This window comes from Rhincodon typus, chromosome 23, assembly GCF_021869965.1.
Source record: "Rhincodon typus isolate 14 chromosome 23, sRhiTyp1.1, whole genome shotgun sequence".
Taxonomy (NCBI): domain Eukaryota; kingdom Metazoa; phylum Chordata; class Chondrichthyes; order Orectolobiformes; family Rhincodontidae; genus Rhincodon; species Rhincodon typus.
The window spans coordinates 46,478,715-46,494,618 of record NC_063354.1 but is presented as its reverse complement, the minus strand read 5'-3'; the positions used below and the strand labels follow the sequence as shown (position 1 = coordinate 46,494,618).

The window sequence follows — 15,904 nt, the reverse complement described above, 5'->3', positions numbered from 1 at the left end:
CAGAGTGGGGTTGGGGTGTTAGGGATGGAAGAGAGTGGGGTTAGAGTATTACGGATGGAGCAGAGTGGGGTTGGGGTGTTAGGGATGGAGCAGAGTGGGGTCGGGGTGTTAGGGATGGAGCAGAGTGGGGTCGAGGTGTTTGGGGTGGTATAGAGTGAGGTTGGCATGTTTGAGATGATGTAGAGTGCGGTTGGGGTGGTGCAGAGTGGGGTTGGGGTGTTAGGGATGGAGCAGAGTGGGGTTGGGGTGTTAAGGATGGAAGAGAGTGGGGTTGGGGTGTTAGGGATAGAGCAGAGTGGAGTTGGGGTGTTAGGGATGGAGCAGAGTTGGGTTGGGGTGTTAGGGATGGAAGAAAGTGGGGTCGGGGTGTTAGGGATGGAAGAGAGTGTGGTCGGGGTGTTAAGGATGGAAGAGAGTGGGGTCGGGGTGTTAGGGATAGAAGAGAGTGGGGTCAGTGTGTTAGGGATGGAAGAGAGTGGCGTCGGGGTGTTAAGGATAGAAGAGAGTGGGGTCGGGCTGTTAGGGATGGAGCAGAGTGGGGTTGGGGTGTTAGGGAAGGGAGACAGTGGTGTTGGGGTGTTAGGAATGGAGCAGTGTGGGGTCGGGGTGTTAGGGATGGAAGAGAGTGGGGTTCGGGTGTTAGGGATGGAGCAGAGTGTGGTTGGGGTGTTAGGGATGGAAGAGAGTGGGGTTGGGGTGTTAAGGATGGAAGAGAGTGGGGTTGGGGTGTTAGGGATAGAGCAGAGTGGAGTTGGGGTGTTAGGGATGGAGCAGAGTTGGGTTGGGGTGTTAGGGATGGAAGAAAGTGGGGTCGGGGTGTTAGGGATGGAAGAGAGTGTGGTCGGGGTGTTAAGGATGGAAGAGAGTGGGGTCGGGGTGTTAAGGATGGAAGAGAGTGGGGTCGGGGTGTTAGGGATGGAAGTGAGTGGAGTTGAGGTGTTTGAGGTGGTGCACAGTTGGGTATTGGCTGTGGTAGTTTATGTGGTTGTTTATGACAAGTCACCTTGTCCCACACTTTGAGTGCCCCAAGCATACACAACCGGTCTCTGTGTCCCTATCTCTCTCTGTCTCTCTCTCTCTTTAAGTCCACCTTTGTGAACTTTGTAAAATTAAAATTTCTACTTAAGTTTCATGAAAAGGTATATATTTGTCGTTGTTGTTGTCATTGTCAGAGCTCATCCTAGTTGCCCTCGAGAAGGTGATGGTGAGCTGCCTTCTTGAACCGCTGCAGTCCACCTGCTGTAGGTAGACCCACAACGCCCTTAGGGAGGGAATTTCAAATTTTGACGCAGCGAGACTGAAGGAACAGTGGTAGATTTCCAAGTCAGGATAGTGAGTGGTTTGGAGGGGAACTTGTAGGTGGTGGTGTTCCCATGTATCCAGGATAAAGCAACCCTATTGACTAGCACCATTCAACATTCAATCCCTCCATCACTGACACACAGTGGTAGCAAGCATACCATCCACACCATCTTCTCAAGCGGCAAATAGGGACAGATATTAAATATCCAGCAACACCTTCGTCCATGAATGAATAAATTTAAACAATAGCCTTGCAGGCCCTTTCTGTATCTTGTCTGACTGCACCATCTCTCTCTTCATGCCTGTGCCCACACTGCCCACATCTGATAGACAGATCCCCAGGACCAGCCCTCCCCCAGGTAAAAGGCTTTTGCTGCAGCTCCCAGACACACACACCTTCTTAAATTCCTTCCTCATCCTCCAAACACATCATGAACCTATCAGCAGCTGGCACGGGAGAGAACCAGCCTATGATTGGACGAACTGCTCCTCCAAGATTCAAGCAACAGTTCTCCTATTGGTGGGTCCTGTGTTTGAATTTCGCTGGAGCCAGTTCATCCAGTGGCCCATGAAAGTTCAGTTCCAGTGCACCCAGCAATGTGTGCCACTATCTGTCAGGGCTTTCTTTTAAGTTCAAAAATATATCTTATTCATAAACAATACCATAAAATGTATACTTAGTCACAAATGCAGTTGGGTTCTGACGGTAGCCTATCCTGGAAACAAATATTGAAGTTTGACTCTATCCGAACAAACCTAAAACATCTCTGATGCATACAAAACTATGTTTATGTGCATTTGAGGCACTAGCAGAGTCTGATAACTGAATGGACCCCACGTCTGTCAGGGGTGGAGGGAGTGAATGTTGAAGCTATTGTATTGGGCTTGATGATGTCAAGCTTCTTGAAGCTGCACGTAACCAAGCGTGCTGAGTTTGTGTGAGTGTGAGATGGATATTTAGTGAGGTGCAGTAATTGTTGCATTGTTGAATGTTATTACAAGGGCACCCGTTCTGATTCCCCATATGGGAACATAATCGAGGGTAGTGAGTCCACAACTGTGTTCCATTCTCCTGGTGGGCAGGACCTGTTCCGTGGCACAACAATTCTAAGGCTAGCCCCTACAGTATCGTTAGGAATTGTTGGTTGATGGAACTGACAGACTCTTTCTGGACCTCTCTTGCTCTCGTGGCTTTGGATTAGATAATTGCTCATTCAGCCCAGTATCAAGGTGGAATGAAAAGGTCAAAAAGGCCATCTGAGGTCAGCTCATACCTAAACAGGATCACTTAAATTTTAATTCGGTTAAGATTTTGCACAAATCTGGAAGCATAAGGCTGTTATCAGTAGTGTGACAGTTGGATTGCAACAAAAAAACTCAGCTAGTTCACCAGGTGTTCTTTGAAGGTAGAAACGTGTCATTATTCCCTGGTCTGGCCTATATGTGACTCCTATCCTGGTGTTGACTTTTACTGATCTGAATATATAGAATTTAAAATAATTCCTGAACTCACTGTTGCTGACTTGTCCTGGTAACAGACACTGGTTTTCCTGGATCTGTAGCCTTACAGAGAAAAGGCCTAAGGCCAGGAGGCTCAGGCACACCTGTATTCTCACTGTTATAACAGCACACCTGTTTGTGAGGATCTAGCAGGACTGGAGCATTAAGAAAAGTGAAACCTTCAAACAAGTCAAATAACCATTTGCCAGAACAGCAACCAGAACTTGAATTCCAGGTGCTATATGAATGCCGTAAATTGTCCAAAAACACCCTTGAGAGTATTATTGAACAAAATTTGAGACCGACCTACACAGGAACGTCGAACTGAAAGTTTGGTCAAAGCTGGTTTTAAACTGCATCTCGAAGGAGGAAAGGATTGGAGAAAGAGAGAGAGGTTTCATGAGGGAAATGCAGAGTTTTGGGACAGCAGCGCTAGTGTTGCAAGTGTGCAGCAATCTCAGATGAGGCATTAAACTGAGGCTGTATTTGCCCCTTGGACTGATGTGAAAGATTTGATTTCATTTATTATTATCACATACCGAGGTACAGTGCAAACTGAGAGAACGCAGTGTGGAGCTGGAGGAACACAGCGGGCCAGGCAGCATCAGTGGAGCAGGAAAGCTGACATTTTGGGTCGGGACACTTATTCAGAAAAACAGTGAAAACTATTGTTTTTCGTGCTAAGCAAATCATACCTTACATAAGTACATCAGGGTAATGGAACAGAATATGTGCAGAATATAAGGTTTCAACTACAGAGAAGGAACAGAGAAGGATCAACCCTAATATATGTGAGGTCTATTCATTAGTTTGATAACAGCGGGAAAGAAGCTGTTCTTAAATCTATTAGATCTGTTGTCAAACTTTTGTATCTTCTGCCCAGAGGAAAAGGATGGAAGAGAGTACACCCAGGGAGGGAGGGGTCTTTGATTATGTTGACTGCTTTCCCGAGGGAGTGTGGGTGGAGACAGTAGAAGGAAGGCTGGTTTCATGATGGACTGGGCTGAATCCCCAGGGCTTTGTCTCAGTATTTATCCCTTAATGTCACAAAAACAGATTATCAGTGTGATAATGATCAAATAGCTGTGGGAGTTTGCTATGCATAAGATGACTGTTGTATTCCCTGCATTACAAGAGTGACAACAGCTGAGATACACTTCAATTGCTGTAAGGTGCTGTGAGATGTCTGATGGTGGTGAAAGGTGCTATAATACTGCAAATCCTTTCCTTTTTATAATATGAACCAGTGAGGGGAGAGCTCTTCTACATTTCCTACACAGAAAGTTCCAGTTTCAGATTGTCACCCCATCCCACTATAATTCTGTGATCAAACCACAGGATGGTCAGTACCTAGAGCTCCCTTTATGGTCAGCCCATGTCCCACCGGATTTTTATTCTGACTTCTTGTAGTTGTATTCCTGGCTCATGCCTTGTGCTATCAATGTCCTGGCCAATATCTACCCCACGACCAACATCCATAAAACAGGTAATCCCAACATTGTCACATTGCTATTTATGGGAGGTTAACGTGTACAAAAATATCGTAATGTGAAAAATGCAGGAACAAGTGACTATATTTCTGAAATACTTTCTTGGTTGTAAAGTGCTTTGGGATTTCTTGAGGCCATGTCAGATGCAAAAGAAATGCAATACTATTCTTTTTTCTTTCCTTTGCCCCTTTGGTCTGCTTTCCTTTATTTCAAGGTGTTGGTTAATTTTTTGTTTCTTTTCCAAATCTTCTTGTGTTAATCTCAATGGACAGGGTAGCAATTATAATGTAATGAGCACTCCTCCCCTTCTTAAAAGAGCCCCACTAATAAACTGTGCCAAAAAAAGACCTAAAGGTTAAATCTTAAAGGAAACCGGATCAAAGTAAAACTCGATTCTGGTTGTTAAAGTGCTGCAGGGCCTCACCATCCCCATGGAAGTAGAGAGCCTTGAGTGTAACAGTGGACAGTGTGCTCTGTCCCCAGGGAGCCCCATGTATGGACATGAGGAACAGAGGCAGGCAAAAGCCCTAGCTGACCACTTGCTGCCTGGACCTGTTGATGGCCGCACTGTCTAGGCCCGGGAGCTGTCATATGCAGAGAGCTTCTGACCTGCCCATTCCCTTTCCCAGCTGAGTAGGATTGAAGCGAAGCCAAGGATCCCCTTCAAGTGAAAGAGGGACTACCACCTCCCATACTGCTCATGGCCTTGAGACACCAATGTGCCTGTTACCTAAATATCTATTAGCTCTGTGTTCCATGGACACTCTCACTGAATACAGGTCACCAACCTCACTGGGTTCCCTTTTCAGCTATTACCTGGCATGCGCTAAGTGTTGTAACTTGTTTGAAATCAGTAACAAAGAGTTGGAAATTGGTTTTAAAAAATACTAAATATATCAGTTCACCTTTGTGTCAGAAGTGGTCAGGGGTATTGTGACCTACGAGTCAATACTTGGCAACACTGGTGCCTGGAATCGATTGACTCCAGATGGGATTGATAGTGAAGGTGTATGAGTGAAGTGGTTTGTAATGGCTCTGTTCTATTCTGGCAGTGAGTCAAGTGGAAGTTGCAATGTGATAGTGAGCTTGTTTCACTATCCAGTCACTCACCTTGAGACACAGTCACTGGTTAAAGTTCTTACAACATCTATTTTTAATAGATTCACACCAACCTTCATTCTCTCTTCTCTCCTGTTTCCCTGGGTTAACCATTTCTGTGCGACGGGAATCCCCATGGAAACAGTTTGGATGATGCGTATTGTCAGTCAGGGACCCCATTTCCAAGTTGGGCTCAATCTCATTGGGCTTCATTGATGCTCCATGTCCCCAGTCCTTAACCTCTCCCCAATTCCTACCCTTTCCCCACCCTCTCCCCAGTCACCAAGCTCTCCGCATTCCCCACCCTCTCTCCAAACCCCACTGTCACCCCATTCCCCAACCCCTCCCCGTTCAACACCCTCTCCCCCCTCCCAAACCCCACCCTCTCTCCAATCCCGACCCTCTCCCTTCTCCCCACCCTCTCCCAATTTTCTCAATCAATCCCATCATCTTTCTGTTCTCCCTGCCCTGTCACTCTTCCACTCTATTGCCACTTTCACATTCTGTTTATTCTCTCTTTGCCCCATCCCTACACTCTCCACTCTCCTCACCTACTATCACCTTCCCTCTCCAGCCCCTGGACCACTGTCCCACCACTAACCTGGAAAGGTTCTTAGAGCTGTTCCTCTGTTCCTTCTAGGCTGTGTCTAGTTGGTGTGTTTTGTGCCAATCCTTCCCTAATCCTCATTGTGTCTCAGTGCTGGCAGGTTCCAGCTGTACTTCTGTATCACCTCAGGACCTACCCTTCGAGGGCCATTTGGCAACTACCTACAGCTGGTGAACAGCCTACTGTATGGGCAGTGCCTGTCAAATACTCAGGGGTCCCAGGAAGAATGAGGTGCAGTCTCCTGAGCAGCTGGAGGAGATCAGAAAATGATTTCCTTTGTTTAGATTAGTTTCGCAAATGGGGGTGAGCAGGTAGTTCAACTGTGAGAGCCCTCATTATTGAGCAAAGTCCTATTGCAGTCTCCCCTCTCCAAGTTGCTTGCAACAATTGTTGAAAAGAGACTGAGGAGCTGGTGTTCCTCCAGGCAAGTAGGACACTAGAGGGTAGGCTCTTTTGTTTCTCAGTTGAGACAGATTGTGTGATAGTGGAAAGAGGCCCCAGTCTGGTTTATCAGATTCTCAAACAGAACTGTCTCATCCAGTCCCACCTCCTGGCTTACTCTTTGTTTCTCTTTGCTATAGTGTCTGCAGGTTGTGCTCAGTCCTCATTGAGGCTGTGGGGATCCATCCCTACATCGGGTCATTTGTTCACTTCCTGCACTCAGTATTAATGGTTAACCATGTGTTGTGCCCCTGTGGTCATGTATGGGCCAGGTCTGGTTGGAGAATTCCCTTCCCTAAAAGCTATTGGTCCGTTGATCAGGTTTCTACAATAAACCAATAGACGTATGGTCACTTCACTAGTGATCAAATACTTGGATTTATTCAGTTCTGGGCACTAGGAGAGAAAGCAGGAATGGAGAAAAGGAACGGGAAAAGTTCACCAGAATAGAACCAGCGAGAGAGCAAAGAAAGGTTTGAAAAATGAATAATCTTTTTCATTGCAACTTAGAAGATCAAGTGAGAAATGGAGGGGTCTAGGGGCTGGAGAAGGTTACAGGGCTCATAAATTCTGAGAGATATAGTGCACGGAGAAAGACCCTTTGGCCCATCAAGTATGTGCCAGTCAAAACAAGCATTTAACTTGGCCCAAAGCCTTGTATGCCTTGGCATCACTAACATACATCTAAATGCTTCTTAAATGTTTATAAGGGTTTCTGCCTCTACCACCCTTACAGGCAGTGAGTTCCAGATTCCCACCTTCCTATGAGTGAAATTGTTTTTCCTCACATCTCCTCTAAACTTCCTGTCCCTTACCTTAAATCTTCACCCCCAGTCACTGATCCCTCCTCCAAGGAAAAAGTCTCTTTCTGTCTACCCTATCTATGGTCCTCATAATTTTATACATCTCAATCATTTTCCCCTTCATTCTCCTCTGCTCTAAGGAAAACAACCCCCGTCTGTCCAATCTCTCTTCATAATTGAAACTCCCCAGCCCAAGCAGTGTCCTGGTAAATCTCGTCTGCCCCAGAGCCAGTGCTATCATATCCTTCCTATAACCTTCATAGCCCTAACCCTGACTTTAACCCAGATTCCAGAACTGCACACAACACTCTAGCTGTGGCCTAACCAATGTTTTATACAGTTCAAGTATAACCTCCTTGCTCTTAAACTCAATGAGTCAGCTTGTAAAGACAAGTATACCATATGCCTTCTTTACCACATTACCTGTTTGGCCTGATACCTTAAGCAACTAATGTACATGAAGGGTGCTACCATTTATCATATATTCCCTTGGCTTGTTTGTCCTGCCCAAGTGTATTATCTCACATTTATCCACACTGAATTCCATTTGCCACATATCAGCCCATCGAAGATGAGGTACAAGGAAGGGTGTAGGGACTGGAGAAGGTTACAGAGATAGAAGGTTTGTCAGGGCTGGATGAGGTTACAGAGATAGCGACAGGGGTGTATGGAACGGAGGAGGTGACCGAGATAGGAGGAGTGCAGGGGCTGGAAGAGGTTACAGAGGTAGGGAGGGGTACAGGGTACTGGAGGTGGTTGTAGAGATTGGGAGACATATAGGGTCTGAAGGAGATTACAAAAATTGGTAGGGGTGAAGGGGGCTGAAGGAGGTTACAGCGATAGAGAAGTGTGTAGGGTCTGGAGGAGGTTAGAAGAAATAGGAAGGGGTGTAGGTTGGAGACATTTTCTGTCGTTCAGTTATTTTTGAAAGTCATGTAGAGACACTTCTCTCTAGAGTACTGTTTGCTTGTTGAAGCTGTCCTGTAGGTCACTGATGTTACTGGAATGAACAATATATTGGAATGCAAATGACTTCCATGACCTCAGTCCCGGATGTACATATACAGAGAAAGTTTGTATTTATTAAGCTCTTTTCACACCCCAGAACACCCAAAACATTTTATAGCCAACGAAATGTTAGTGAGTTGCAATCTCTGGTGTGATGCAGCAATCCATTTATGCATAGCAAGATCCCACAAACGGCAATGGGATAATGGACAAGGATATCTGTTTCAACAAATGTTGTTACATTTAGCAAGAGTGAAGGATAACTGTCCCATTCTTCCTCCAATCATACTGTGGGCTACTTAAGCCACAGCTTAATGTGTCATTTGGAAGACAGCACCTTGAATACTGCAGTAACCCCTCATTACTGAGCGCAAGAGTAAGCTTGGTTCATTTACTCCAATCTCTGATGTTGGTCTTCAATGCACTGCATTTCTGACACGGGGCTGGAGTATGGGGTATTGCCCCACAGTCAAGATGACAGCGGAGAGAGCCAGGGAAGTAAGGACAGAAACTTCTTTCAAGCTGTTCCGCTGACTTAGTCTCAAGTGAGAAACATTTACTCTCAGCTGTAAGGAAATTCATTATACTTCCCTTTTGGAATTGGTTGTACAATATAAACCAATGCCTTAGTGGGATCTCCTTGAATACAGTCACTGTTACCAGAAGCTGTAAAGGAATCTTTAGGCCTAGAGGGTCAGCTCCCAAACTTTGCTGGATCTCTTGTGTTAAAATGGCCTGTTGATTTAACCATTTCATGTTCTATTGCCAAGCTCTTTCTTTAAGGAATATTCTAATTAGACTTTACACACACACTGTAGGTCATGTTAATTGGAGATTCTGGCGTGGGCAAGACCTGCTTCCTAGTCCAGTTCAAAGATCGTGCTTTTTTAGCAGGAAACTTCATCGCCACAGTCGGGATAGACTTCAGGGTGAGATACTGCTCTGAGTTTTCTGTTTATTTGATTTATACATTTCCACAGAGGGAATTTCCAGATACCTCCTGAACTACTGAGAGGACACTGGATTACAGTAGGTTTGGTATCTTGACGGATTGGGAAAGAGGCCTTGGGTGGAAGTAAGTTCAGTGGAGACCAAATAAGATTTCCCTGATAAAGCAGGACTCCCTCCCTTGTCTTGCCTGTAAGAGGGCTCTGAATGGTGCATGCTCATCTCCAAAGGGAGCTCTTTCTGCCCAGACTTGTGAATGAAGAATAGACACTCTGGCTTTAATATACAAAAGCGATCTAAAGTAGTACCCACAGTGCTGAAGGGCTCCATAATCTGGGCCATACTAATCCATGGAGGTTTTTAAATTGGATTTTCAGCTCAGAAACAGTTAGTTATCAGGGGCTTGTTCTTAGGTTTTGTTTTTACGAGATATACTCAGTAGATAGACACAGTCTGCTGAGTACAAGTGCCACATATACATTGCCAGTCCAATAAAGCCTCGGAACATGTGTTACTGTAGCTTATCCCAGTTGTCTCAGTTATACGCTTTTGAGCTTCTTGCCTTTATTTGAACCAATTGACCTGTAACAAAGCTTCATAACATCTTCCACAAAAATAAAACCTTCGCCACAAATGATCATTGAGTCACTGCAAATGGAAAGTCTGAGATGTTGAATAGTTGCCAAGACTCCCATGACAGGGAGTCCCATCTACCCTGCAGTGACCATATCTGACAAGCTATGTACATTATGATCATTTACAAGCTTCTCAATTGCCCTGTCTCAGTGTGACTGGGACAGAGATGCTGTTCTCACACAGCCAGTTTGGTAATGGAATAGGATCACTGAGAGTAACTTACCAGTGGGGGTATTCAGAAGGGACTTCAAATTCCCTCAAGACCTGTAATTTACACTGTTATATTTAAATCTATCCCACGGGGTCTGAGCTTTGGGTCACTGGTCATATCACTCCTAAACCACTGGCCTTCCCAATATCTGTAAACCTTCTCCAACCATGAACTCTCACTTCATTTCCATAAGCTATAGGAGCAGAATTAGGCCATTCAGCCCATTGAGCCTCCTTTGCCATTTGATCATGGCTGATATATTTCTCAAGCCCATTCTTCTGACTTCTTCCCAGAGCCCTTGATCTCCATATCCCCTCTCCAGACCTCTCAGTACTCTGTAAGTTTCAATGAGATCCTCACTCATCTTTCTAAACTCAATCGAGTACAGACCCAGAGTCCTCACCTGCTCCTCATTGCACATACCCTTCATTCTTGGGATCATCCTTGTAAACTTCCTCTGGAACCCCTCCAAGGCCAACACATCCTTCCTTAGACACGGGGCCCAAAACTGCTGACAGTATTCTAAATGTGGTCTCACAAGAGCCTTATACAACTTCAGGAGTACATTCCTGCTCATGTATTCTAGCCCTCTTGAAATGAATGCCTGCATCGCATTTGCTTCCCTAACTGCCATCTGAACCTGCATGTTAACTGTAAGAGAATCCTAACTTAGGACTCTCAAGGCCCTGTGCGCTTCAGATTTCCGAAGCCTTTCCCCATTTAGTCTATTCCTCTGCTCCTCCTACCAAAGTACATTATCTCATACATTCTTACATTCTTATATTGCACTTCTTTGCCCACTCTCCTAGCCTGTTCAAGTCCTTCTGCAGCCTCCCGACTTCCTCGACAGTACCACCTGTCTCTGTAATGAATCCAGCCTCTCTTCACTGCACTGTTTGCTTCAATTTGCTTTGGAATTCCCTTCCAAAATCCCTCTGATGCACTCTCCCTCTTTAGGACCCTTCTTGTAAAATCATCCTTTTTGATTGCCCCCCTCCTAATTTGCCCTTCCTTGGCTCAGTGCTGGTTTTGTTGAGGCGGAACTTACTTTGAGGTGGTACGGGCAGAAACCCTCTTAACGTTTAAGAAGTATTTCGATACACACTTCAATACCAAGACGCACAAGCCTATAGGCCAAGAACTGGAAAATGGAGTTTGAATATATAAATGGTTGTTTTTGACCGGCATGTCAAAAGGCCTTTCTCTGTGCTGTATGACTCAATGGCTCTTTGGACATTTGAACCAAAGATTATTGTTGCAACAGTGGGAGCCACTACCATTGAATCTTCTAGTTTTGAATTTCTCGAGAGAGCTGAGTTGCTGGCTTTACAAATAAAAACCAAAAGAACTGCGGATGCTGTGAATCAGGAGCAAAAACAGAAGTTGCTGGAAAAGCTCAGCAGGTCTCTGTGAAGAAAAAATCAGAGTTAGTCTTTCAGGTCCAGGGACCCTTCCTCAGAACGGGTTCCTCAGTTCTGAGGAAGGATCACCGGACCCGAAACATTAACTCTGATTTTTTTCTTCACAGACACCTGCTGAGCTTTTCCAGCAACTTCTGTTTTTGTTTTTGGCTTTGCAAGTCTGAATCTCTCAGTGGCTGAGCTCAGTAACGGGAGGGGAGAAGCCTCTCCAGCATCTCCCCGCCTAACCCCTGTTGGGTCAAGTGACAGGAAACCATAAAGAAAATGAGCTGTAGTCAGTTTGAAACTGTTGACTCACTTATTGCAGAGGCCATAGCCTGCTGTTCACAGGGCCCCCACACTAACACAGGAAAAACAAACCCAAACCGTACGTGGTAATTCACCCACCAACAGACAGTGCCCATCAAAAGATGCCCGCTATGCTGTCAGCCAGTGTATTATCAGTGGTACAGCTGGAAGTGAATTGGCAATTTACTGTGGTATGTTCATCAAGGTCGCCAGAGCAACATCAACTCACAATTAAATAACAGCATCAACATAGAATACAAAGTCCCAAAGTACTTGACAGAAGTGTAACCAGATAAGAATACACACCAGGCAAAGAAGAAGCTATTGTGAGGGATAGAACATAGAACAGTACAGCACAGTACAGGCCCTTCGGCCCATGATGTTGTGCCAAACTTTTACCCTAATCCTGAGGTCTATCTAACCTCCACCCCTACCTTATACTATCATCCATATGCCTATCTAGTAGCCGCTTAAATGCCCCTAATGAGGCCGACTCCACTACCCTCCCCGGCAATGCATTCCACGCCCCTACCACTCTCTGAGTAAAGAACCTACCTCTGACATCTCCCCTGTATCTACCTCCACTCACTTTAAAACTATGCCCCCTCGTAATAGCTACCTCCACCCTAGGAAAAAGTCTCTGTCTGTCTACTCTATCTATACCTCTGATCATTTTGTACACCTCTATCAAGTCACCTCTCATCCTTCGTCATTCTAAAGAGAAAAGCCCTAGCTCTCTCAACCTTTCCTTGTAAGACCTTCCTTCCATTCCAGGCAACATCCTGGTAAATCTCCTCTGCACCTTTTCCAACGGCTCCACATCTTTCCTCTAATGAGGCGACCAGAACTGCACACAATACTCCAGATGTGGCCGAACCAGGCTTTTGTATAGCTGGAGCATAACTTCACGGCTCTTGAACTCAATCCCTCTATTAATGAAAGCTAACACACCATATGCCTTCTTAACAACGCTATCCACCTGGGTGGCAGCTTTCAGGGAACTGTGAACATGAACCCCAAGATCCCTGTGCTCCTCCACACTGCCAAGGATCTTTCCGTTAACCCTGTATTCTGCTTTCAAGTTTGTCCTTCTAAAATGAATCACCTCACACTTTTCGGGGTTAAACTCCATCTGCCATTTCTCAGCCCAGTTCTGCATCCTATCAATGTCCCTTTGTAACCTAGAACAGCCCACTGCACTCTCGACAATGTGACCCATCTTCGTATCGTCCGCGAACTTGCTAACCCACCCTTCCACTCCTTCATCCAAATCATTTACAAAAATCACAAATAGAAGAGGACCCAGGACAGATCCTTGTGGTACACCACTCGTAACTGAGCACCATGTTGAATATTTTCCGTCCACTACCACCCTTTGTCTTCGAAGGGTCAGCCAATTCTGAATCTAATCTGCCACATTTCCCCCTTCTCCCATGCCTCCTTACTTTCTGCATGAGCCTACCATGGGGAACCTTATCAAACGCCTTACTTAAATCCATGTATACCACATCCACTGCTCTACCTTCATTCACGTGTTTGGTCACCTCTTCAAAGAATTCATTAAGGTTTGTGAGGCATGATCTACCCCTCACAAAATCCATGCTGACTATCACGAATCAAACTGTGCCTTTCCAAGTGATCATAAATCCTATCTCTCAGAGCCCTTTCCAATAATTTGCCCACCACTGATGTAAGACTAACTGGCTTGTAATTTCCAGGGTTATCCCTATTCCCTTTTTGGAACAAGGGAATGACGTTTGCCTCTCTCCAATCTTCCGGCACTGTACCCGTGGACAGTGAGAACGCACTGGACAAAATCCACTCCATCTAAACTATTACAACTAAAATGTTTCCAATCAATATTTGGAAAGTTGAAGTCACCCATGACTACAACCCTGTGACTTCTGCACCTTTCCAGTATCTGCCTCCCAATCCACTCCTCCACTTCTCTGCAACTATTAGGGGGTCTGTAAAAAAACCCCAACAAAGTGACTGCTCCTTTCTTGTTCTGGACCTCAACCCAAACTGAGTCTGTCGACATATCATTCTCGAACTGCCTGTCAGTAGCTGCTATACTAGTCCTGACTAGCAATGCCACTCCCCCGCCTCTTTTTCCACTCTCCCTATTTCTTTTAAAGCATCTAAATCCCAGAACTTCCAACAACCATTCCTGTCCCTGAGTTACCCAAGTTTCTGTAATGGCCACAACATCGTAGTTCCAAGTACCAACCCATGCTCTAAGTTCATCCGCCTTATTTCTGATACTTCCAGTATTGAAGTATACACACCTCAAACCATCCCTGTGTCCACAATTACGCTCCATCGACCGCATTTCTTTATAAACAACCATGGTTGCAGGCTTGGTCAGAGAGTTAAAGGAGCAGTTTAAAAAAGGTGGAGTTACTTTGGTAAAGAATTTGTTACCTCAGGGCCTGGACCAACGTAAGTGCCTGTATTGCAGTGAAATGATTCATGTCACTTCGTGAGAACTCTATTAATCAATCATTGAGATCGAGCCACTTCAGGAGATGTTTGGGCAGGTGGATGAGGTAGATGTTAAAGCATGTGTTGAAGGAAGAGAGAGAGGAGGAATTGTGTAGATAGGACCTCCTGGTCTTGATGTCTTGGCAGCTGCAGGCGTGGTGATCAGTGATATGGCAAATAAAGACAGGGATTTGACTGGATGGATCTTATTTCTCCTGCTTCTTGTGAGGGGTCTTGTCCCATTGACCACAAACTCTGACAGGAAACACTGAATGACACCATTGGCTGTGATCCCAGAATAATTTATGAAATAGTAACCCAAGGAATGTTGATATATGTTCAGGAAGGGTTAATGCATGGCAGTGAGTGGTTTAATTGTTCTCACTTTGAAGTTAAAAGTGGAACAAAGGGAATGGAGGTAAAGGAAAGGCAGAGTGGGAGAGAAACTGAAGCTGTGGTAATGCTTGAATTTTCACATTTCCCAAATTGAGACTCTGACACCATTGCTCATGAGGATGACTAACTTTGCACTTGCCATTGTATTGACAGGGAGATACAACTGACCCAATTCTATTCATAGAGGTTACAATTCCTCTGTCTGTGGTGTGAAGCCTCTAATCCAGCAGTCCCCAGCTACACAACATCATCAATGCAACCATTCATCGGTGAACAGGATCACTCAGTTTGATCTTGTCACTTTGCTGCTTGTCTCAGTTTTAACAAGATGTTTATCAGATTGAGGTTTATACACAAGATGTATGATGTCACTGGTTGCACAGCCACCACATCCTCTTTGCTGCATGTGTGTTTCTACTGAGAACACTTGATCATGGGGAACATTCAATGGGGTGAATGTCCACTCAACCTGCCTTCCCATTAAGACCCATATACACTTAGCAGGGTTGTACAGCCTCGTGAATACTTTCTCGCCTTTCTCTACCTTGAACCCAAGCCTAACCTGACTGCATCTGCATGTCCGTGTGCTCACTCTACATCATCATTTGCTTTCCTATCTGTTCTTTCTTCACTGTATACAGAAAGGTGAAAGGTTAAAAGAACAGAGAGAAAGATTGCGATACATGCTGGCAAAACCCTAGAGTAGTATCCCTCCAAATACTTAAGCACTTTTACAGTGCTGGAGCTCGATCTGATCTGATCTGGGGCAATAATACTTTCCCAACCTCAGCCCTGAACTTTCCATTTCCTATTTTCTGCTAGTGCTCCTCTGCCCTACAAGACTACTGCCCCAGACCTCAGTGCTTCTATTTGAAACTGTTGGACGTGACTTTCTTGGAAAATCTCGGTGAATACACTCAGACAGAATGAATTCCAACTAGATACTATCGTTCAGCCTCCAACTGTTCCTCAGGTGCTGGCTCATTTGGTGAAGGTGACATTTAAATGTGGCACAGTCTGCTCCAGACACATTGGCTCTGGAGTGGAACAGTCTGTAATTGTGAAGCTCGTCCATGTGCAGTGGAGACTGAACCCTTGTCCTCCAGATAGTCTGCTACTTTAAAGATGTAAATTTCCTTTGTGTTACAACACAATTATTTAAAATAACAAGGTGTAGAGCTGGATGAACACAGCAGGCCAAGCAGCATCAGAAGAGCAGGAAGGCTGACGTTTCGGGTCTGGACCCTTCTTCAGAACTTTCTGAAGAAGGG

The 15,904-nt window shown here is 45.2% G+C and overlaps 1 protein-coding gene across 3 annotated transcripts in view; it reads left to right on the top strand.

Annotated features, from left to right (window-relative positions):
* The window catches only part of LOC109938557 (ras-related protein Rab-37), a 94,494-nt gene that overhangs the window by 13,950 nt on the left and 64,640 nt on the right, over nt 1–15,904 (top strand). For 2 of the 3 annotated variants that reach the window (XM_048611145.1, XM_048611143.1), the window contains exon 2: nt 9,068–9,178. The exons of the other annotated variant lie outside the window; for it this stretch is intronic. In XM_048611145.1, coding sequence (XP_048467102.1) covers nt 9,068–9,178 — 111 coding nt within the window. The remainder of the gene's footprint in view (nt 1–9,067; nt 9,179–15,904) is intronic. 3 annotated transcript variants of the gene reach the window in all.